Source organism: Triticum dicoccoides, chromosome 3A, assembly GCF_002162155.2.
Source record: "Triticum dicoccoides isolate Atlit2015 ecotype Zavitan chromosome 3A, WEW_v2.0, whole genome shotgun sequence".
In the NCBI taxonomy this organism is placed as follows: Eukaryota; Viridiplantae; Streptophyta; class Magnoliopsida; order Poales; family Poaceae; genus Triticum; species Triticum dicoccoides.
In genome coordinates, this window is record NC_041384.1 from 643,119,402 (window position 1) to 643,144,091 (window position 24,690).

The 24,690-nt window shown below is 45.7% G+C and overlaps 1 protein-coding gene across 2 annotated transcripts; it reads left to right on the forward strand.

Moving 5' to 3' along the window:
- Window positions 1-8,308: 8,308 nt before the first annotated feature.
- Window positions 8,309-12,336, forward strand: LOC119269850 (PTI1-like tyrosine-protein kinase 2). 2 transcript variants are annotated; one of them, XM_037551773.1, is made up of 9 exons: window positions 8,309-8,420; window positions 9,290-9,412; window positions 9,551-9,801; window positions 9,952-10,078; window positions 10,214-10,487; window positions 11,292-11,424; window positions 11,535-11,621; window positions 11,732-11,894; window positions 11,974-12,336. In XM_037551773.1, exons 2-8 carry the CDS (start codon window positions 9,319-9,321, stop codon window positions 11,867-11,869), a joined length of 1,104 nt encoding a protein of 367 aa, XP_037407670.1. In that variant the 5' UTR covers window positions 8,309-8,420; window positions 9,290-9,318; the 3' UTR covers window positions 11,870-11,894; window positions 11,974-12,336. The 2 variants fall into 2 exon arrangements, with proteins under 2 accessions (XP_037407670.1, XP_037407671.1); XM_037551774.1 differs by having other exon boundaries at window positions 8,322-8,420; window positions 9,293-9,412.
- The last annotated feature ends 12,354 nt before the right edge of the window (window positions 12,337-24,690 follow it).

The window sequence follows — 24,690 nt, forward strand, 5'->3', positions numbered from 1 at the left end:
GTCAACATATTATTCAATAGAATTTCAGCTTCATCCGGTGTTCTTTCCCTGAAAACAGAACCAGCACAACTATCCAGGTAATCTCTGGAAGCATCGGTTAGCCCACCATAAAAGATCTCAAGTATTTCATTTTTCTTAAGAGGATGATCAGGCAAAGCATTAAGTAATTGGAGAAGCCTCCCCCAAGCTTGTGGGAGACTCTCTTCTTCAATTTGCACAAAATTATATATATCCCTTAAAGCAGCTTGTTTCTTATGAGCAGGGAAATATTTAGCAGAGAAGTAATAAATCATATCCTGGGGACTACGCACACAACCAGGATCAAGGGAATTAAACCATATCTTAGCATCACCCTTTAATGAGAACGGAAATATTTTAAGGATATAAAAGTAGTGAGTTCTCTCATCTTTAGTAAACAGGGTAGCTATACCATTTAATTTAGTAAGATGTGCCACAACAGTTTCAGATTCATAGCTATGAAAAGGATCAGACTCAACCAAAGTAATTATATTAGGATCAACAGAGAATTCATAATCCTTATCGGTAACACAGATAGGTGAAGTAGCAAAAGCAGGGTCAGGTTTCATTCTAGCATTTAGAGATTTCTTATTCCATTTAGCTAATAACCTCTTAAGTTCGTTTCTATCTTTGCAAGCTAAAATTGCTAAAGGAGCTTCTTGATCAAAGACATAACCCTCAGGAATAACAAGTGATTCTTCATCATCACTTTCATCAGTATTATCAGATTCAATATTTTCAATCTCTCTAGCCCTAGCAATTTGTTCATCAAGAAAATCACTAAGTGGCACAGTAGTATCATGCATAGAAGTAGTTACATCATAAGTATCATGCATAGCAGAAGTGGCATCATCAATAACATGCGACATATCAGAACGAATAGCAGAAGTAGTTTTAGGTGTCGCAAGCTTACTCAAAACAGAAGGTGAATCAAGTGCAGAGCTAGATGGCAGTTCCTTACCTCCCCTCGTAGTTGAGGGATAAATCTTGGTTCTTGGATCTTTCAAGTTCTTCATAATGATAAGCAGATATAAATCCCAAGTGACTCAAAGAATAGAGCTATGCTCCCCAGCAACGGCGCCAGAAAATAGTTTTAATAACCCACAAGTATAGGGGATCGCAACAGTTTTCGAGGGTAAAGTATTCAACCCAAATTTATTGATTCGACACAAGGGGAGCCAAAGAATACTCTCAAGTATTAGCAGCTGAGTTGTCAATTCAACCACACATGGAAACTTAATATCTGCAGCAAAGTGTTTAGTAGCAAAGTAATATGATAGTAGTGGTAACGGTAGCAAAAGGTAACAGTAGTAAAAGTAATGTTTTTGGTATTTTATAGTGATGATAGCAATAGCAACGGGAAAGTAAATAAGCGAAGAACAATATGGGAAGGCAATGGATCGGTGATACAGAATTATGCCGGATGTGGTTCATCATGTAACAGTCATAACCTAGGGTGACACAGAACTAGCTCCAGTTCATTGATATAATGTAGGCATGTATTCCGAATATAGTCATACATGCTTATGGAAAAGAACTTGCATGACATCTTTTGTCCTACGCTCCCGTGGCAGCGGGGTCCTTACGGAAACTAAGGGATATTAAGGCCTCCTTTTAATAGAGTACCAGAACAAAGCATTAACACATAGTGAATACATGAACTCCTCAAACTACGGTCATCACAGGTAAGTATCCCGATTATTGTCACTTCGGGGTTAACGGATCATAACACATAATAGGTGACTATAGACTTGCAAGATAGGATCAAGAACACTCATATATTGATGAAAACATAATAGGTTCAGATCTGAAATCATGGCACTCGGGCCCTAGTGACAAGCATTAAGCATAGCAAAGTCATAGCAACATCAATCTCAGAACATAGTGGATACTAGGGATCAAACCCTAACAAAACTAACTCGATTATATGATAGATCCCATCCAACCCATCACCGTCCAGCAAGCCTACGATGGAATTACTCACGCACGGCGGTGAGCATCATGAAATTGGTGATGGAGGATGGTTGATGATGACGATGGCGACGGATTCCCCTCTCCGGAGCCCCGAACGGACTCCAGATCAGCCCTCCCGAGAGGTTTTAGGGCTTGGCGGCGACTCTGTATAGTAAAACGCGATGAATTCTTCTCTCTGATTTTTTTCTCCCCAAAACACAATATATAGAGTTGGAGTTGGAGTCGGAGAGGCAACAGGGGGCCCACGAGGTAGGGGGCGCGCCCCCCACCCTCGTGGACAGGTGGTGGGCCCCTGGCCTTCATCTTTTGCAGGTATTTTTTATATTTTCCAAAAAGTTGCTCCGTGAAGTTTCAGGTAATTCCGAGAACATTTGTTTCTGCACATAAATAACACCATGGTAATTCTGCTGAAAACAGCGTCAGTCCGGGTTAGTTCCATTCAAATCATGCAAGTTAGAGTCCAAAACAAGGGCAAACGTGTTTTGAAAAGTAGATACGTTGGAGACGTATTAAGCTCGCCCGCCGCCGCCATGCCTCCTCCGGCAACTGGTCCGTGGGGAGCTCATCCGTGGGCGCATCGAGCTCGCGTCTCATTCCGGTGAAGAGCGAGCCGGAGGAGGAGCTCTCGCCTCGCGCCGTGCCCGATGCGCCACCGCGCCGAGGCGTCATCGGGCCCGAGGACTACCTCCCCCCGGGGAGGAGGAGCTCCTCGAGCGGTGGACGAGGGAGCGGGAGGAGATGGAAGAGCGCATCCGGCGCGAGCTTGAGTACGAGCGGCTCTTCGTCAAGACGGGCGTCGCTGCATCGCAAGCGCACGCGTCCAAGGAGGCTGACCTGTGAGTGATGAAGGCGGAGCAGGCGAAGCTCTACATCGACCTCGACTCCTCCGACTCCGATTGAGCACCGCCGCTGGGAAGCTACCGCACGAGCTCCGGTGAGCTCAATTTTGTGTAGTGGTACGTTAGCGTAGGCCCGGTCTAGCTCCGGCGAACTTATATGTAATATATGCATGCTGTGTATGAACTTATATGAATAAGAACTAACTATGCGAAGAAGAACTATCTATGCGAGCGAGCTTCGGCGAGCTTTTGCTTAAATTTCTTGCGCGAAACGAGTTTTTTAAATTTTTACGGGTTTGTATACAATTTCTGTTCTATCGCCACGATTTTGAGCCTGCATAAGCGCCCTCGTGCAAACTGTAAACACAGTTTACAGTTCGGCGAAATGCGGGGTCTGCTAGAGATGCTCTAAGGATGAACGAGAGAGGTGCGGTATCCTTTTGCAAAATTGCCATAGTTTGCTTTCTATCTGTCGGATATAGATCGGACGGTCTATACTGCAAGATGGCAGGCACATCATCATCACCAACTCGGTTTTTTATAAGAGTAGGAATAGATAATTTTTTCCGCTGCCATATGTTGCATGTAAAAGACTTTAATTTATGCGTTAAAAGAAAGCATGCGTTGCACGTGCACGCTTACTAGTGTGTTACAAGGTGTGAAGTTGAGTTAGACTCAATGCCCGACCACTGCAGAAGATAGAGAGAAAATGAAAGTCATTCTCTATGCTTCAGCCATAGGTTCTATCATGTATGCAATGTTGTGTACCAGACCTGATGTGTGCCTTGCTATTAGTTTAGCGGGGAGGTACCAAAGTAATCCAGGAGTGGATCACTGGACAGCGGTCAAGAACATCCTGAAATACCTGAAAAAGACTAAGGATATGTTTCTCGTTTATGGAGGTGACAGAGAGCTCGTCGTGAACGGTTATGTCGATGCAAGCTTTGACACTGATCCGGATGACTCTAAGTCACAAAATGGATACGTTTTTTTATTGAATGGTGGAGCTGTCAGTTGGTGCAGTTCCAAGCAGAGCGTCGTGGCGGGATCTACATGCGAAGTGGAGTACATAACTGCTTCAGAAGCAGCAAATGAAGGAGTCTGGATGAAGGATTTCATATCTGATCTAGGTGTCATACCTAGTGCATCGGGTCCAATGAAAATCTTTTATGACAATACCGGTGTAATTGCCTTGGCAAAGGAATCCAGATTTCACAAGAGAACCAAGCACATCAAGAGACACTTCAATTCCATCCGCGATCAAGTCAAGGAGGAAGACATAGAGATTTGCAAGATACATACGGATCTGAATGTTGTAGACCCATTGACTAAGCCTCTCTCATGAGCAAAACATGATCAGCACCAAGACTCCATGGGTGTTAGAATCATTACTATGTAATCTAGATTATTGACTCTAGTGCAAGTGGGAGACTGAAGGAAATATCCCTAGAGGCAATAATATAGTTGTTGTTTATATTTCCTTATATCATGGTAAATGTTTATTATTCATGCTAGAATTGTATTAACCGGAAACTTAGTACATGTGTGAATACATAGACAAACTGAGTGTCACTAGTATGCCTCTACTTGACTAGCTTGTTAATCAAAGATGGTTAAGTTTCCTAACCATAGACATGAGTTGTCATTTGATTAACGGGATCACACCATTAGAGAATAATGTGATTGACTTGACCCATTTGTTAGCTTAGCATGATGATCGTTTAGTTTGTTGCTATTGCTTTCTTCATAACTTATACATGTTCCTATGACTATGAGATTATGCAACTCTCGAATACCAGAGGAACACTTAGTGTGCTATCAAACGTCACAACGTAACTGGGTGATTATAAAGATGCTCTACAGGTGTCTCTGATGGTGTTTGTTGAGTTGGCATAGATCAAGATTAGGATTTGTCACTCCGTGTATCGGAGACGTATCTCTAGGCCCTCTCGGTAATGCACATCACTATAAGCTTTGCAAGCAATGTGACTAATGAGTTAGTTGCGGGATGATGCATTACGGAACGAGTAAAGAGACTTGCTGGTAACGAGATTGAACTAGGTATTGAGATACCGACGATCGAATCTTGGGCAAGTAACATACCGACGACAAAGGGAACAACGTATGTTGTTATGCGGTTTGACCGATAAAGATCTTCGTAGAATATGTAGGAACCAATATGAGCATCCAGGTTCTGCTATTGGTTATTGACCGAAAGTGAGTCTTGGTCATGTCTACATAGTTCTTGAACCCGTAGGGTCCGCACGCTTAACGTTCGATGACGATCGGTATTATGAGTTTATGTGTTTTGATGTACCGAAGGTAGTTCGGAGTCCCGGATGTGATCACAGACATGACGAGGAGTCTCGAAATGGTCGAGACATAAAGATCGATATATTGGAAGGCTATGTTTGGACACCGGAATGGTTCCGGACAAGTTCGGGCATTTTCCGGAGTACCCGGAGGTTACCAGAACCCCCCGGGGAGTCAATGGGCCTTATTGGGCCTTAGTGGGAGAGAGGAGGAGGCGGCCAAGGTGCCCCCCCCAAGCCCAATCCGAATTGGGAGGGGGCCGGCCCCCCTTTCCTTCCCCCCCTCTCCCTCTTCCTTCTTCTCCTACTCCAACTAGGGAAGGGGGGAAACCTACTCCTACTGGGAGTAGGACTCCCCCCTTGGGCGCGCCATGAGAGGGTCGGCCCTCCCCTCCTCCACTCCTTTATATACGGGGGAGGGGGCACCCCATAGACACACAAGTTGATTGTTTAGCCGTGTGAGGTGCCCCCTCCACAGAATTCCACCTCGGTCATATCGTTGTAGTGCTTAGGCGAAGCCCTGCGTCGATAACTTCATCATCACCGTCATCACGTCGTCGTGCTGACAAAACTCTCCCTCGGCCTCAACTGGATCAAGAGTACGAGGGACGTCACCGAGCTGAACGTGTGCGGATCGCGGAGGTGCCGTGCGTTCGGTACTTGATCGGTTGGATCGCGAAGACGTTCGACTACATCAACCGTGTTTCATAACGCTTCCGCTTTCGGGCTACGAGGGTACGTAGACATACTCTTCCCCTCTTGTTGATATGCATCTCCTAGATAGATCTTGCGTGATCGTAGGAAAATTTTGAAATACCGCGTTCCCCAACAGCAATACCACCTCAAACTGGATTAGGCCTTTACCTTCACCGCAAGGGGCCGAACCAGCATAAGCTCCCTGTGTCCTTTGTCCCGTTTAACCCCTTTAAGATAACCTAGTTGCGATGGCTCTACGACTAAGTCCTTCCTTTAGGACATCTGCCATGACAATTCCACGACACATCATACGAACCACAGTTATGTCCTTTCGTGCCCACACCATTGAGCAAATACAATTATGAATAAGCTAACCAATGTCTGTATCTTACATTACAAAACGAGAGGAATAGACTCATTTTGCTTTGACAAAGAAAAGAAGGCACTTTGCTCCCTATTTAAGGCCCAAGACGATATATGAGACAAAATTAACCCTTACAAGAATAAGAAAATGCAGGCAAGTCCTTGAAGAAATTGACATTGTTTTCCTTCTGCATTCATCGGCGCGCACCACAAACAAAGTTAGTTGCTGGCTTGCTACCTCTGGGCCTTCATCTCGCTGAAGCAATCTTGTTGAAACCCAGGAGCTTGAAGAAGCAGCAGTCTGTAACTCGTTGATGTAGATCAGTAGATGCCAACAATCATGATATGGACAAACTGCAACCTTGAAGAAGGTGGCACCAAGTAGGGCTTGAAGATAATCCAAACTCCAGCTAAACAAAGGAGGAAGACATAAACCTTGTATGTTCATCGGCGGAGCATTATCTGGCTGAGCTTCATCGGACGAAGGAGCTAAAGGAAAAAACATGTAACATCATCCCCTCCGTAAGGTGTCGTCAATCACCTAGGTAAAACGAGGCCCAAGATCTGGCCATGACTAAACCTCCACACCTTGATGCCAAACAACATCACTGGAAAGAGAACATGACGAGGAGAGCCCATTCGTCGTTGTCAATGGCGTCATCACCTCACCACTGTCAGTCATACACTTAGACTTAACCCTAGCAAAAGCTAAGATGACCAGAGACAACCAAACAATATTCAAAAATATGGAAAACATAAGAGAAGCGGAAGGCCACAACTTAGAGCAAATTGGCCAAAATTTCACCCCACCAAATTCATTGTTTTTGAATAATATGCACATGAAAATATAAAACATAGCACACTGATAGATGAAATAGCATCTAAAATGTAGTTCACACAATAGCAAATACACATCAGATTCACACAACAAGCAATACAACTAAAATCCAGTCCAGTTCAAATAGACATAGCCTAATAGAGATGATGGGGCGCAGAACCTGAAGGAAATAGTTCTTGAACAAACCCTGATAATAAGAAAAATGGCATATCACCATTATTTCGCAAGCAGCCAAATTAAAAAACAACTGAATTCCAATTACAAAATTTAAAAGACGCTTAATCCGCTGCTTAGGCCAAAGCGGAGTGTTTTGCCATCGCTCATAAGCATTGGTTAAAAGCGCTTTCTTGAGCGCTACAACCAATACCGGGGTCCCCCACCTCGCTAACGTGGGAAGGCACCCGGAGCTGAGGGGAACCACCAGAGGCAACCGATAGGAGGAAACATATTTTGCATCTCAATCTTGTTTTTAATACTAATAAGTAGTTAATCAACATCTAACTGAATTAGAATTCGGTATTAGTTGTATTATCATTTTTTATTGTGCGAGACCAAACAATGACATGAAAATCATCACCATGCGTGCGGGACTGAGTAGATCGGAAGGACAAAAAAAAACTGAATGCTGAATTGAAAATTAGCTAAATGAAAAACAGGAAGGCGTTTTTCAAAGCGTTTTTTAGACTCTTCTCTTTTTCCTTTTTTGAGGGATTTTTTTAGATGCTTCCCAGTCTTGTGGGCATCTCTAAGGGCCTCTTTGATTCGTAGGATTTTAAAAATGTAGGAATAGGAAAAGTATAGGGTTGGAGTGGCATGCCCACTTGAATCCTATAGGATTAGCAATGAGTGTTTGATGTCACAGAAAAAACAAAGGAATTGTAAAAAGAGGTTGGAGTGGATGTTAGGTTTCCTATGAAATGTAGTACAAAATATCCATAGGAAAAATTCCTATGGAATCTAATCCTATGAATCAAAGGACCAACATAGGAAAAAATCCTAAGGATTTCAATCCTCTAGAAATCCTATAAAATTCCTTTGAATCAAAGAAGCCCTAAACCTGCAAAACCCAACAGAAAAGCCGGCGCCTCACCCGTAGACGCGTGAAATGCGCCCCCCAATCTAGAAACTGCTCACTGGCATGCAGCATTCCTCCCGCTGGGGACCCACTAGCAGCGACACATCCGGCCGTTCCGTTTTCTCGCCAGCTCGAAGGTAAACACACGCGCACACAAACAAAAAGAAAAGAAAAGAAAATATAAGAGTTCAAAAAGGCAGGGGAAAGAGAGCGAAACGCTATAAAAACGCGACCACCGCCTCCGTCTCCGCCTCCTCCGAGACGACGAAGCCGACCAAAGTAAGCAACGCCGCCGACCCCTCGAGGTAAGGTCTCCGCGCCCCCAAAATCCTCCTCCCCGGAATCCCGCCGCCTCCCACTCCGTTCGTCTGTCCCCTCCTCCTCCGCGCCCCGCCTCGCGGAAATGCCCGCGATCGAATCGGCCCGGTGGCGGTTTTTGCGGCGGTCGGCGTTTCGGCGCAGGCGGGGATGCCACGCGCGCGCTCTCTCTCTCTCCGCGGTTGACCGGGGTTAGGCGCGGGTTCGTGGTGGGGAAGCGATTTGTTAGGTTTGGTGTGCGGTTTGAAGGTTCTCTGCGATCATGGTTCGATGCCCTGGATCTCGGCGCTCGTAGTCGGCCAGCCACTGTCTGTCTAAGTTGGTGTGGGCTGTGTGTAGGGAGGTCGCAGATGCCGGGTTTGGTAGTGAAATTTCTAGTGTTTGGAGTTTATGCGAGGTGATTTTTGTAGTTTGGGATGGGAATTTCTGTCAGACGGCGCAGTTTATTTTCAGTTGAAATGGTTGCAGAAATCCCGCGCTGTAGTATGATGGATGTGATATGTACATGTGCAAATTCGATGTTCTCAGATAGAGCAAAGTCTAGCTGATGTACGCTTTCAATCCGTGAGATGATTTCTGGTTCGAGGTTGTTTCAGATTTTGTTTCTGACATCGAAATGCTTTGCTGTCATCGGGAACAACTTTGATGTTTCAAAGTGCTGACATAAACCACTTAAACGAACAAAAAACTTTAAAACTGATGCTCCTTCTGAACGTATATGGTGGTTCAAATGCTGTTGTTCTAGAAGGCTTCATTGGTTAGGAGATGACATCGGTGCTCTGAAGTTAAATAAATATGCTCCTGTGTAATCCTGTAATATTTTTCCTGATAAAAATCATTTATGTGCTTTCTGTAGTAGGGGTGAAACAAGGCAAAGGGAGAGTAATGTGGCGTCGCTGCATTTGCTGTCAAGCCACTGAGTTTGATGAGAATGAAAATGGGCGTGCCAAGGCCAAGGCCCCAACAAATAACGTAGATGGTACACTTATTTACCTTGATTGTATCATTTGCTTGCTAGTTTACAGTTATCATGCCACTTAAACTTAAAACTCTGTTCTGGTCATTTATCTGACATTCACCACATAGAATTTGATGCTATTTCCTCTGCTTTTTCAAGGAATGAAAAAGGGTTTGAAAGATTCTGCTACTGTGAAAGCCGAGCCACAAGATTCAGCTCCCTCTATCAATATTCCTGTTCTATCTTTGGATGAATTAATAGAAAAGACTGATGATTTTGGGGCAAAGGCTTTAATAGGCGAAGGGTCTTATGGGAGAGTGTACTATGCTGTCCTTGATGATGGGACAAAAATGGCAGTGAAGAAACTTGATGCTACTGAAAATGAGCCCATATCAGAATTCTCGACTCAGGTTGGCTTACTATTGAAGATTGGACTTATTCTTCTGGTTATACATCTGACACTTCTTAATGCATGAAGTGTTCTCTAATTTTAAATATGTATATTTTTCTGAAAATGCACGGAGAGTCCATCAGCAATGATCCACACTTTCTTATGCTAGGTTTCCTTGGTTTCAAGATTGAAACATGAAAACTTCGTAGATATATTGGGATATTGTATGGAGCGTAACCTTCGCATAGTAGCCTATGAATTTGCCACCATGGGGTCCCTGCATGATGTTCTACATGGTATGATTATGCATATCCATCATACTCCACAGTTTGATACAAAATTTCCTATTCTCGTTGGGAACTTGGGGATTGGGGTGGTACAGCTATTGTGGATTATTTGTAAGCAAGTATGTTTTTAACTTGTGCTAACAGGAAGAAAAGGAGTACAAGGTGCACAACCTGGTCCACCACTTAATTGGATGCAGCGAATGAAAATTGCTGTTGATGCTGCCAAAGGACTTGAATATCTGCACGAGAAGGTCCAGCCTTCTATTGTACATAGAGATGTTAGATCCAGCAACATCCTCTTATTTGAGGACTTCAAGGCCAAGATTGCAGACTTCAATCTTTCAAATCAGGCTCCAGATATGGCTGCTCGGTTGCATTCTACTCGTGTGTTGGGAACCTTCGGTTATCATGCCCCAGAGTACAGAATCCTATACTTTCAAACTACCAAATCCGTGATGAATTAATACTTCGATAACTATTTTATTGCTAAAATATACTCCCTCCGTCCCAAATTAAGTGACTCAACTTTGTACTAGCTTTAGTACAAAATTAGTACAAAGTTTAGTCACTTACTTTGGGACGGAGGGAGTAGTTCTCTTTGGAGTGTGAACTTGTCTAGTTAATTCTGTATAAAATCGATTGCATTGCTTGTTCAAAGCAGAGGTTAAAAAATGTCAACAGATAAGCACATTTATCAGCAACATTAGAATTTAATCATTCCCTGGCATTTATTTGTACATTTTGGCACTTAGCATTTATAGCAATATGCTGAGAAACTTGTGTCGTTGTAGAATCCATCAGCCTGTTTTTTCTCTTCTGTTCGGATTTTGTTTGACCAGATAAAACTGGTTTATACTCAACTACCAATCTGAAAAAGAATCAAGTTCACCAGGTGGAGGCAACCCAGTTTCCTGTACTTGGGCAGAATCAGACACAAATATTTATGTATTTTATCTTCTACTCCCTTTGTTCCATAATTCTTGTCGTGGTTTCAGTTCAAATTTGAACTAAACCACGGCCAGAATTATGGAACGGAGGGAGTATTAACCATTACTGTTACTGGCCAGAAACTTGTAAACTCTCCCTGGCAGTAAACACTCTAATATGGGGGTACTCCTTACATAAAACCTTTCTTGAAGTGATGCAATTGTCTACAGAATTCTGATATTACAGAATACTGTTTTTGTATAACTAATGCTTTGTAATAATATAAACTTTCTAGGTACGCAATGACTGGTCAGCTGACCCAGAAGAGTGATGTGTATAGTTTTGGGGTTGTTCTCTTGGAACTTCTGACAGGAAGAAAGCCTGTGGACCATACAGCGCCTCGAGGGCAGCAGAGCCTGGTTACATGGGTAATGCTCACATCGTAGTTACTTATTTCTCATAATAACAAGACACATCCCCATCCTTCACCGTGGACTTTGTTAACCAGTTCTCTGAGCATATAGCTTCTGTTGTGCAGGCTACACCAAGATTAACTGAAGACAAGGTGAAGGGTTGCATAGATCCCCGGTTGGAGGGTGAATATCCGCCGAAGGGACTTGCAAAGGTCTCCCTACTCCTCTTGTCTCTTGCCCCCTCTTTTGTATACCCACTAGCTTGACAACTTGTAACTTTTCCATCTGTTTTCACACTTTTCACCTTCGCACCTTAATACAGCTTGGGGCGGTAGCAGCTCTGTGTGTGCAATATGAAGCCGAGTTCCGTCCAAGCATGAGCATTGTGGTGAAGGCTTTATCTCCCCTTACCTTGAGCAGGCAAACTCCACCTGGACCACCACCAGCTCTGGACAGTTGATCCACAGAATTAACCAAAGAAATAAGTTAGTCCATACGGTTCTGTCATTGGATATCTCATCGCATGTTTAAGGTGCTAAGAGTTATGTTTGTGTCATCGCGCAGGATACCTCTTTAACTGAAGATGGCCTGCACGAAGATAGTCCGTCCGCTCGCCTTAAGCTGCTATCTCTTTTACCGAAAGCTGATGATGATATGCAAGTCAAGACATGAGGAAATTGGAGCCTTGTCAGATCACTTTATAACTAACTAAATTAAGACGTGTGGCTTTGGTGGAACACAGAGACGTCCTTTTCTAGTAGTATATCTCTAAAACTTCGGAATTATATCTGTAGAGAACAATATCTGCATTTTTCACATTCGTTGAGGGTGGATTGTAAAACTTCCTGTCGTGCTACTTTTGGGCTTTGGCCTAACTATAGGGGACGAAATACCTTTCTTACGAGTTACGATCCTCCTGGCCGTGCATCAGCTGAGGAACAATGGTTCCTCTATTACCGTCCTTGGGGTTATGATTTCTTGATTCTCATTATAGATCCTTCACTAAGATCATGTAGTCTGCGTACGTGGGAACAACTATGGTATTTTCAACTGGTTTATATACAGTCCTGCCCCCTCGCATCCAACGGTTGGCCTATTGCAGTTTACCTTGTTAGGGCATGTTCAACGGCAACCTGCAAAAAATTCCTGCATCTATCTGTGGAGTGGAGGCAGCCATCCAATGCTAGTTGCATACATTTCAAATCGCATTTTAACTAACCGGATGAAATTCATGCAAATAGGCTGATATTTATCACAATTTGAATAGAAAATAGCACAAAGTATCCACACATAGCATGCAAATTAAGTGTAATATAACAAGGTCTCAAACTCGACTAGATCTCGGATGTCCAACAAAATTTTTCAGGAACGGATCATGTCCTCCCGCACATACTTCTCCCTCAGTTTCATCCAACAGTGCGTTCACGTAAATGGCCGTCCCTCTCACCCGTGGTTCAACACGGCAGCGCGTGTGGGCTACATATAATGTGTAGACCAACATTGAGTAAATAAATCAATCAACAAGTTTAGCAAGAGGACGTGTAGACCAACATTGAGCAAATAAATCAATCAATAAGTTTAGCAAGAGGAAATAAAACTTACCATCTCCTCCATGCCCAAGTGCAATGGCCACCTTGCCTTGAGCTGACTGACCAAATTGCAGAACTTGATGACGTTAACCTAGATAGCGTGCCAGCGATACGACAACGACCTCACTTGTGTGGTCGCATGATGTACACGGTCGTAAGGCGCAATGTGCATTCCTGTGTAAAACTTTTCATGCACTTGCTCCTAGAAGGGCGGCTCTCTGGTCCTGCCTATGAAATCCGTGGATACGGCCAGCCACGCATCGCACAACTCATCCTTCATGGTCGAGTAGCTCACCATCATTCGTACTCTAAAAATGACATAGCATTTGAAACTAAGCTCAATGACATTTGACCGAACACCTGCCAGGCGTGATGTTCGCCATGGAGGTCGTCAACAGGGGGCGGAGTGTACCTGGGTACAAATGGCTCCAAGGCTGAAAGCTCCGTCGGAACAGCGAGCGGGCACGTCGGTGCTGGTTGCGGACGTCCGACAATGCCGGAGACGAACAGCGGCGGCGACGGAGGTGGAGGGTGCGGATGCAAAGTAAAAGGGGGAGAAGGGGCGGAGTGGAAGGAAATGGGACCGGGAGGGAAGATTGGGTCGGGAGGGGGTGTCGAAGTCCTATGTTTCATGTGTCCAGACTCCCGTAAACCTCCCACACTTTTGCCTCCAATTTACAGGAGAAATCACGCCCTGACCGCCTCGTGGAACGATACAGGTCGGCGTTGGACGGCTTTCGTGGGCCGTACAGCGTAGTTCGAATGGTTGCAGGAGGTTTACGGGTCCACCTTGGCTAACGTTGACACGTAAATCCCCTCCCGCATCCGTCCTAGTTTTTTTTGAATGTCCGCTCGTTCAAATAGCCGCATAAATAGAGTTCAGACGTTCAAATAGCCGCATACATAGAGTGCAAATGTTCAAATAGTTGCATGCAACAGTTCAAATTTAAAAAGGTTCAAATATTAATTACATTCCAACATTGTTGTCCCCTTCAACTGCCCATAGGTGCTCAATCAAATATTCCTTTAGCTGTCAATGTCAGATTTGTTGATGCATTTGAATAAACTCTTCAAATGTGTCCGGATTCTGGTTTGAAGTTCTATAGGATCACCCATGTTCTCAAATTCTAGAGCTACAGCAACATCCTTATCCTCATCCTCGACGATCGTATTGTGCATGATCACACAACATGTCATCATTTCCCACAAGGTCTCTGGATCTCATTGTTTAGCAGGTCTATGAACAACTGCAAAACGGGGCTGCAAAAATCCAAATGCCCTTTCTAGCTGCTTCTTGTCTTTGAGCAAAGTGAGACTTTTTCTGACTAACTGGGTGGTGCTGACAAAGGTAGCCCACACAGGATAATACTGTCAACCAAATATGTACTCATGTCCATTGACAATATAGTGGCAAGGGGGAGCTTTTACTTCAGTTATCCTCGCAAACAATGGTGATCGCTGTAGCACATTTGATGTCATTGTGAGACCCGGGCATGCCAAAAAAGCATGCCAAATTCAAAGATCATGTGATGCAACTGCTTCAAGAATGATGGTGGGCTTCTTAACATGAACCTGATATTGCCCTTGTAAAGCCTTCGGGCAGTTCTTCCATTTTCAATGCATGCAGTTAAGAGATCTAAGCAAACCTGGCCACCCTCTTGCTTCTGAGATTGCCAAGAGCCTCTCGGTGTCTCTGACAGTTGGTTCTCTCAGGTACGGAGGTCCAAACACCTCGACCACGGAAGTTGCAAACCTGGCCATGGCATCTCCACAAGTGCTCTCAAACATCTGTAGGTACTCTTCCCACAAATCAGCGGCCGTACCATATGCAAGCATCCAGAGTGCGGCCGTGCACTTCTGGTAACCAAAGAATCCAATCGTTCCCACGACGTCCTTCTTCAAGACAAAGTAGTAATCATAGAGCAGACGCCATGGTACAAACAGTCAAAGACAGTCTTGCGCATCCAAAAACTCCGGTGAAAAGGGTCAGCGAAGAATGCATCAAGGGAAAAGTAATCAACCATTAGTGTCAAATGGAAACACGCCTTGTTGCGGTTGAGCACTCGATGACCCTCCGCGTCTTCAAGGACTGCCTGCATCATTGCTATCTCATCTGTGTAGTCCTCCTCATCGGATGAGTCATCAGACGATTCAACATAGTGTTCGTATATGTACTCCAAATCAGAATTCATTGCTTGAAAGAAGAAGAAACAACTTTTTTTTTAGCTCCGGCAATTCATCGAACAGTTACCGGGCATGGTGAGTATAGCAGTAGCGGATAGTACCTAGCGGGACGGTCGGAGGAGATGGGTTGAACGATGACGAAGGAGAAGCGGGGTGAAGCCTGGCTGGAATGCTAGGGGTGATGAAGAAGTAGAGTTTTGACAGAGGTATGGTGTAACGCCCCGAGACCGATATGCCAGGTGTCCTCCAGTTATTCGATGTTGTTGCCTTGTCATTGCTTGCGTGTCATGCTTTGCATATCATGTCATCATGTGCATTCCATTTGCATACATGTTTGTCTCATGCATCCGAGTATTTTTCTCGTTGTCCGTTTTGCATTCCGGCGTTCCTATGTCACCCGGTGCCCCTTTCTACCTCTTTTCGTGTGCGGATGTTAAACGTTTTTGATTGGACTGAGACTTGTCATGCGGCCTTGGTTTACTACCGGTAGACCGCCTGTCAAGTTTCGTGCCATTTGGACTTTGTTTGATACTCCAACGGTTAACCGAGGGACCGAAAAGGCCTTGTGTGTGTTGCAGCCCAACACCCCTCCAATGTGGCCGAAAACCCACCTAAACCCCCTCCATCCTCTCGGTCGTTCAATCACGATCGCGTGGCCGAAAACCGCACCTCATTTGGACTCTCCTAGCTCCCTCTACCTATATATAAATGTCTCCCTCCGTTTTTCTTGCGCAGATCAAACCCTAGTCTACCACCTCCCCGCGCCGCCGGACACGTCCACGACGGCCAGACATGTCCACCGCCAGCCGCCACGCGTTCCGGCCAATGAGAGGCCGACACGTCGTCACCGCCGCCTCCCCCGTCCACTCCTGCGCCGCCACGTCACCGCCGCCATCTCCTCTCTCCTCCGGCCCGGCAAGCCCACGGGAGGCCCTCCCGGGCCCGAGGCGGCCGCCGCCTACCTCCGCCCGCGCCCGCGCGTGAGGAGCCGCGCCCTGACCCGCGTCGGCCTGTCGCACCCCCAGCGCCACCGTGCCTCATCGCCGGCTCGTTGCTCCGGCGACCTCCGTCGCTGCGCCACCTCGCGCATCCGGCCGGAGCAGCCGCGCCTCGTCGTCGGCCACCGCGTCCGCGGCCACCTCCCCGCGTCCGACCATCGCCGACGCCGCCCCGTCCTCCCCCGGCCCGGATCCGGCGATCCCCGACAAGTCCGGCGACTTCCTCCTCCAGCGAATAGGGTTTCCGACGAACCTCGAAGTGTGCGCCGCCTCAGATCCAGATCCGGACGAAACCCTAGGGTTGACTTTTACCCTAATTTCAATAATTTTGGGCATGTTCATCGCATCATAACTCTGTCACCGTAGCTCCAATTCGTGCGTGTAGCATATTAAAATGTTCGTCTTGATGAGCACATCATTTCATCTCATTGCATCATTTTTATTTTAGCTCATCTTGATGCCCGAAATGCTGTTGGAAGAGGGCTATGTGATGATTATGTCAGATCTGTTTCAGCAAATAGCCTTTTGTCATTTTTGCCATGATTAATATGCGCATGCTATGATCCTGAGCTCTACATGTGTTTTTTTATATGCCATGCCATCTTTACAGGGGTGTATTCCATGTATTTTTGTGATCTTTGTGGTGACTAGCACAAGCATGCAAAGTAGCATAATCGTTGATGCTGATTTCAGGGACTTAGAATTTCACTAAGTCCTTGTCCTGATTTTGTTGTTATGCCATATGTTCATGTCGTTTCCTAGTGATCCGTGCCTCTTTTGAGGATGATCAATAAGGATGTTTTGTAGATATTGTGGTGCTCTATCCATCCATGTCTTTCTTTGCAATTATGGAGAACCCTAGCTTGAGTCAATCGAGCTCTACTTTTGCTATAAAATGTTCCTAGCAGATTGTTAACATGTTTAGCGATTTTGCCGAGTTTGTTGCTATTGATCCGTCCATGCTATGTTGTTGTTCTTGACATGTCTAGCTTCTATGCCATGTCTTCTTGATGGGTGTATGCTTAGTTTGTCATGCCATGCTTTGTAGTGAGTGCATCGAGCTCGTAAACATGCCTACTCGTTATCTGTTTTGTCATGCTCCAGTTTTTCTTAAGTTTGAATATGTTTATATTTTTGCTATGTTCACATGCTTGCTGAAAGTGCGTTATATCGACTAGAGGGGGGGGTGAATAGGCATTTTTAAGAAAGTCTTCAAAATGTGGGAGTTATGAAGACAAACAACGAAGATTTTGCCTATTACTATGCAGCGGAAGTTAGATTACACTAGGCAAGCCATGGTCAAGTATTCAATAGAGTGAAAGCACAAAGACAAACAGCTACAGTGTAATAAGGATCAGGTAGGAAGAAGTTATGAAGCCAAACAGATCATACATTCATGTTGTGAAGACAAAAGATAGAGCAAGCATGCAATGGCTTCATAATGAGTAACAGTAAGAAAAGGAAGTGAAGATGAAACCGGTGACTCGTTGAAGACAATGATGTGTTGGACCAGTTCCAGTTGCTGTGACAACTTTACGTCTGGTTGGAGCTGCTAGGTATTTAAACCTTAGGACACACAGTCCCGGACACCCAGTCCTGAACACGCAGCTCAGGACACCAAGTCCTCACCGTATTCTCCTTGAGCTAAGGTCACATAGTCCTCGCCCAATCACTCTAGTAAGTCTTCAAGGTAGACTCCCAAACCTTTACAGACTTCGTTCACTGGCAATCCACAATGTCTCTTGGATGCTCTGAACGCGACGCCTAACCGTCTGTAGGATCCACAGTCCTCAAGTGTAATAAGTCTTCAGATCACACAGACAAGAAGACTTAAGTGATGCCCAATGTTCTCTGGCTCTGGGTGGTTAGGGCTTTTCTCCTCGCTAGGAATTTTCTCTCAAAGGCTTCGAGGTGGGTTGCTCTCAAACGACAAAAGCCGTGCACTGAAATCTGAGTAGCCAACCGTTTATGGTTGTAGGGGGTGGGCTATTTATAGCCACTTGGCAACCCGACCTGATTTGTCCGAAATGACCCTGGGTCACTAAGGAACTGACACGTGTCTCAACGGTCAGATTTCAAACTCTCATGGCAACTTTACTTGGGCTACAAGCAAAGCTGACTTGTCCGGCTCTGGACAAGATTCGCTCTCATTGTCTTCACTCGAAGACATAGGTTTTTGGTTTAGGCATCACTTCAGTCATTCTGACTGGTTCTCCTGGACCCCACTTAACAGTACGGTGGTTCCTATGACTCAACACAAAAGAAAAAGAACTACGAAAGATCTAAGTCTTCGAGCTCCATAGGCTTCATAACGTGTCTTCTTTTGTCATAGTCTTCAATGTGAATATCTTCATATACCACCTTTGGCTTCAATGTCTTCATACATTTTTAGGGGTCATCTTTGGTAGTAAAACCGAATCAATGAGGGACTTCTACCTGTGTTATCCTGCAATTCTCACAAACACATTAGTCCCTCAACTAGGTTTGTCGTCAATACTCCAAAACCAACTAGGGGTGGCACTAGATGCACTTACAATCTCCCCCTTTTTGGTGATTGATGACAAACTAGTTGAAGTTTTCAACGGGGAATATAGTCTGTGAAATTGTAATGGATAAGGAATTGTCTTCATAAGTTGCAAGGGCTCCCCCTGAAGATGTGCATATAAGTTAATTTGCTTTTGGAATGCAAATGCACATGGCAGGTTGTACTTGGAGATCCACTTCAGCTTATGATGACAATCGACCATGCATGTGAAAGTATATGAAGATAATGACATGCATAATGGAAAATGGATGTCTGCAGAATGAGCTAAGTGCGGAATTTATCGTCGCACATGCGGAATTTATCTTCGCAAAACAGGGTGGCAAACAAGTAGCAGACGACCATCTGGTTTAAGTGTTACAACTCATAAGAACCAAATGAAGCAAAAACGAGAGTTGTAAGCACGAAGCAAAATATAGCAAAACATAAAGCACCCGCCCATATGGACCCGCTTGAAGACTATCAACCCATATGCTTCTCCCCCTTTTGTCAGCAAGGACCAAAAAGGTTTGAAGACATAGAGTGTCTACTCGTTCCCAGGAGCAGCAGGGTCGTTGGAGGTGTTTGGCGGTGCAGAAGAGCTTGGAGGTGCTGAAGCAGGTGGCGGTGATGTAGCACGTCTTCTTCATCAATGATTCTGGCAGTGACTGTGGCAGCAGATGAAGAAAACTCAGAGTCTTTAAGTGATGGTGTGTTGCGCATCACAGCCCTTCTAGGAGGTGTGGTGTCAAACTTGAATCGCTCAGTGAAGCCATCCTCTTCAAGTTCAGCTTTAGTACACATCATTGATAGTCCTTTCCATGTACGACGACAGGTTTCATGAGTGACGAAAGCATTCTTGGTGGCAAGATTTCGAAGACGATTAACATCCACCAAGAGGCTTTTCATCTGACGCTTTAACCAGTCGTGATGCCTATCTTGTTTTTGATGAAGGGCCACAAGAAGCTCTCGGTCATTGAGAACATGAGCGCGCTTCTTGGGTCTTGAAGCAGTTGCACTATCAATGGCTTAGTTGAAGCAGGGTGTGGCGCACGTGTAGTGCCAGCCAAAGGATACACCCTGGAGATGGCTTCAACACCTTCATCATTTTGAGTGAAGCTCTGGTGTTCTGCATTATGAAGACTCAAAGGTTGCTTGGCAGGCTCAGGATATATAGCTTCGGCAGAGGTATCCACATCTGGCAAGAAGATCCGATGGTTGCGGGCTGAAGGCTGATATGAGATCGCAGAGTGAAGCTTGATCAGTCTCATTACCCAAGGAGCATAGAACTTTAAACCAAACAGATCTGAGCCTGATGCAGCGAGTTGGCGTATGAAGAAATCCTATGCGTTGAAGCATTTGCCATGAAGGATACAGAATATCAGAGTCTTCATTGCACCCTCAATCTTGGCATTTGGAGAGTGCCCTTTAATAGGCCAGAGAGTCCGCCAGATAATGTGATAGATTGTTCTGGGCAGGTACTCAAAGTCTTCAACGAAGAACTCCGTTGGATAAGGAGCATCGAGAGGCAGTGGCTTCATCATGGAGAGCATCTGACTCATATTTGGTTCAGGCCTCTGGAATATGCTCTCAAGAGCTTCAGTGTGTAGTGGACAACCTTCCTCGAAGAGTTTGCCAGGAGTGGGCAGGCCGGTGAGCTCAATGATATCAAATGCATTGGCTTCATGATGGACATTGCCGGTCATCCACTCCAGGGCCCAAGTCTTCGGATCTCTGTTGTATCCCTTGATGTGTAGGGTGGCATAGAATTGCAACAGAAGCTCTTCATTCCAGTGCTCTTCATCAGTTATAAACTGCAGCAGACCCACTTGCTTGAAGCAATCCAGCGCTTCCTCTAAATAGGGCAGACCAGCAATAGCTTCAACATCAAGGCGCTTGTGCAGGAAGATGCGACCTTGGTTGTATAGGATACATGAATAGTAGCTGCACTGAGGATAGCTCGAGAACCTATCTGATGAAATCCTTTCCCTTGAATAGGGGTTCTTGGAGCTGTTGAAGAACGTATTGTCTGCCTTGAAGCTATTGATGTCGAAGGAGCCAGGTGCTGATGCAGGACCTGGGAACCTTGGCAGCCTTGGGACTGGCTTCTAGACATGAGGCCTGTGCTCAACATGATAATCAAATTGAGGACCAGCAGCAGACTCAGGAACAGAAGTGTCTGGATCAGTAGCTTCGCTGTCTGCTGAAGCTTTTGGTGGGGAGGGCTCCACATTGGCTTCAGTGTTGGTTGTGGCAGCCTCAATATTTTCAGCCTCCGCTTGACTAGCTGGAGGGTCAGTCACAAGCACGTTCTCCTAGAGAACTGCTTCTTGGTGGAGCATTGGAGTGGGCTCTTGTGGTGCTTCTTCTTCGGCTGATGCAGCCAGAATGTCTTCAGCATAGACTTGAGGCCTTGGACCTTTGCGAAGCCTGCGGAATGCAGACGACGCCTGTGGGGTTGGAGTGGGCTGGGCCTCATTGTCTTCTTCCTCTTGAGGGCGATCTGCCCATGACGCATCTTGTGCAATTGGCGTCAGAGGACGACCAATGCTGATGAGCTCGCTTTGTTCATACTGAGGAAGGGCTGCATCATCTTGTACATTGTCCTGATGACCAATGTCTTCAGCAACAATGGGGTCGGCTGCTGGTATGTCTTCAGCTTCAGGAGCCTCTGTGGAAGCAGGCTCATGAACTGTCAGTTGTCGTTCTGCGTTGGGGTGAACCATAGAGATAGGTTCAACTATCAAGGGCTCTGTGGGAGCAGCCCGAGATTTCTTGATCTTTCGCTTCTTCTTGCTGGGGGCAGTAGGAGAGGCTTCAGAGCTTTTCCTCTTCCTGGCTTCAGCCTCAGCAGTTCTTGTCTTCTTGAGCTCTGAAGCTGTTGACCGGCTCTTTGGCTTCGAGCCAGTCGTTGTAGTTGGGAAGACAATTGGAACTGCTTCTTTCCTAGGTGCCTCTGGTTCAGCCATAGTAGGCTTCTTCTTCTTCTTCGCGGCCATCTTGGGGTCGATGCCAGGACGCCCAAGTGCCTTGCGCTTCTCAGCCTCATTGTAGGCTTGGACACATCTTTCAGCCAGAGACTTCATCCGCTCACGTGAGCCCTGAGCTTCTGCACGCTTCTTCAGAAAATTTTCCTTGAGCTCATGCAACATGGTCTTGAAGCTCTTCACTTCTTGCACGCTGAGCTTGGCCATATTCTTCTTGAACTGAGCCTTTTCATGATCAATTTTCTGCTTCAGTTCAACAATGCGCTGGGCAATGGCAAGTTCTGAAGCAATTGCGCCTTGGAAGGCGACGCTGAGGCCAACAGGCAGCTGCAGATCTTCGAAGCTGATGTTTGGTGTGGCAAACCATTCGTCGATGAAGTTGTGGATGATGGCGACATCAAAGAGAGGCAAATTGTTGAAGATTTCAGCTTCTTCTTTGCTCTTGATGAGCTGCTCTAGAGCGTCATCTCCAAGATCTTCATCACTTGACAGATCAATGGCTTCGCTGCGCAGAATGGCAGCAGCTGTGAGCTCTTTTGCCGGTGTGTGGCTGAGGCACCTTGGCCTTCTGGGGCTTGGAGACGCGGGATACGTCTTCAGACTGCACACTGTCTTCAGGAGGTGCAGTTGCCAATGGCTTCGCCCTTGAGATTTTTGATGAAGGGGCTGACTTTGAAGCTTTTGGCTTCTTCGACTGCTTTGGCTTCAATACAGCAGGAGCTTCATCAGACTCAGAGTCAGCTGGAGGGTCATTCACGGCAGTCCCTTGGACTAAGATGCGGGTGATGAGGCCCTCAAGATTGGCATACGGACCGATGATATTGGGTTCTGCGTAGCGTGTGCCATCTGCCCTTGGTGCTGAGGGACCAGGGTTGAAGTCTAACCCCAACTTCCTCTTGTTCTGCTTCACTGATTGTTGGGCAAACTGGAAGTTGCGCTTGAACAGATTGTCATCACGACATCAGAGGAGTGACGACGGATGCGCATCATCAGGCTGTGGTCCTCGGACCATGCATGGGTAGAAGCCTTGAGCAATGGCTTCATCTCTGGTCCTGGGTATGAGATTCTTGTAGAGGATGTCCCCCCATGGTCTCTTGATGGCACTTTTCTCAGCATACTCCTGGGTGACGAAGCGGTATTTGAACCATTGTTCTGCCCAATAGCGTCGAATCCATTGGATTCGGGTCTTGCGCTGCCCATAATTCTCTTCAGGCTCTGTTTTATACATTTCTGCCAGGTCTTCAGGCAGATCTTTGGAAGTTCCTTCACGTCGCTGTCTGCCCCCCTTCCTTGCTGCTGCTTCTGAAGCCATAAACTTTAACTTGAAAGGCTTCAAAACTTTCAAAGGCTTCAAAGGCTTTCTTTCGCTGGACCAACAGGAACTGGCTTCAGGAGAGTTTATGTGATGCTGTAGGAATTCTGCAAATGAATGCAGACTATGAGAACCAAAGGATTCTCCCACGGACATGTACCTGTGACAGCATTAAGGTGCGAGGGAAGGGGAAGAGGTCATATGCATTCTCAGAAGGTTTTGAAGATTAATCAGTTTAGAAGACATTGACCTCATCGTGCGAAGACATTCACTCATAGATAAGAAGTTGGTTCCAGATTTGTACGAACCCACAGATCAGTACAAGTGAGGAATCTAACTACTTCATGAAGCACAAGTGAATATACTAGGCATGTTATGAGATGCAGATTGAGAGATCTAACTTGTGTGAAGATAAACTTCTTATGGTAGAAAGTGACAGAACCATGAGATCAAAAGGGGCTGTAAAAGGAAGTTTTATTTACCACACTTGGAACTGCTAGACGGAAGTGGGAGATGATGCCGAGCAGTTCAGTCCTCCGTGCCCTAACTTGGTGACGGAAGACACCTACGGCGACGGTGGAGAGAACGATGTTCGCGGTCGGCGTGAGGACGGCGTCGGAGAGGTTGCGGCAGCGAAGCGCTTCGTCACCGGCGTCGTCGAGAGCTAGCGGTGGTGCTAGGGTTCGTGCGAGGGTGGAAGAAAGAGATAATGACCGCGGTAAGTGTGAATTTATAGGCACAGGGGCGGCATTGTGCTATTACCCAGGTGCCCCTGGCGATTCGCATCTGAGGAACGCGTGGCCTGTTTGCGGAAGTTTGGGGTTTGTTCCACGTCCCACGCACGCCTGGATTGTCGGGCGGTCGTTCCTGCTTCTCCGGGTTTTATGTGGAGGAATGAGCATTTAAAACGGACTTTATGGTTGTCTCTATATCTTCTGCTGAGAAGAACGCAGTGAAGACATTCGACAGTTTCAATAGAATGCATATGACTTGGAGAGACAGAGTTTGAGATAGAAAGCATAGAGAGATTAGGGTCCGATCACATTCACTTAGTTCAAAAGATTCAACCAAGAAGACATAGCTATAAATGAATGCTGTAGAGGACAGAACACTAGTATGTATACATCTATATAATCAACGTAGTGAAGATAATCATGAAGACATGTTGAGTTCGAAGCCAAACCAAATGTGAAGATATTGCAAGGTAACGCCATGAGTGAAACACTTCAAAATAGAACGTTTGGTGGTGGCGTTACCCACCGTATAGGAAGTATTAGACCCAGACACGGCGCACAATTATTGTGGCGCTCCGAAGTCAAATTCCACATTAATGTATTCACACTTAGAATGTATGTCTTCATTGATTGAAGATATACTTTACTTTGTGCGTTGCACATCTAAGTCATCATATGCATAAGTGTTAGGATGTGTGCCTGATCACAGGACATTTGAGGATTCCTGGATATTTAGCTCACACCGTAACTTGCAAAACCTCTTCTCATCCAAGGGCTTGGTGAAGATATCTGCCAATTGCTCTTCAGTGTTGATGTGTACGATATCAATGTCTTCCTTCACAACATGATCTCTGAGAAAGTGATGACGAATTTCAATGTGCTTTGTCTTCGAGTGCTGAACTGGGTTGTTGGCAATCTTGATGGCACTTTCGTTGTCGCAGTAAAGTGGTACTTGC

Coding starts and splice junctions, on each gene's coding strand:
- LOC119269850 (XM_037551773.1), top strand. CDS start 9,319: ATGTGGCGTCGCTGCATTTGCTGTCAAGCCACTGAGTTTGATGAGAAT. Junction 10,079..10,213: donor CCTGCATGATGTTCTACATG/GTATGATTATGC, acceptor TTGTGCTAACAG/GAAGAAAAGGAGTACAAGGT. Junction 10,488..11,291: donor TTCGGTTATCATGCCCCAGA/GTACAGAATCCT, acceptor TAAACTTTCTAG/GTACGCAATGACTGGTCAGC.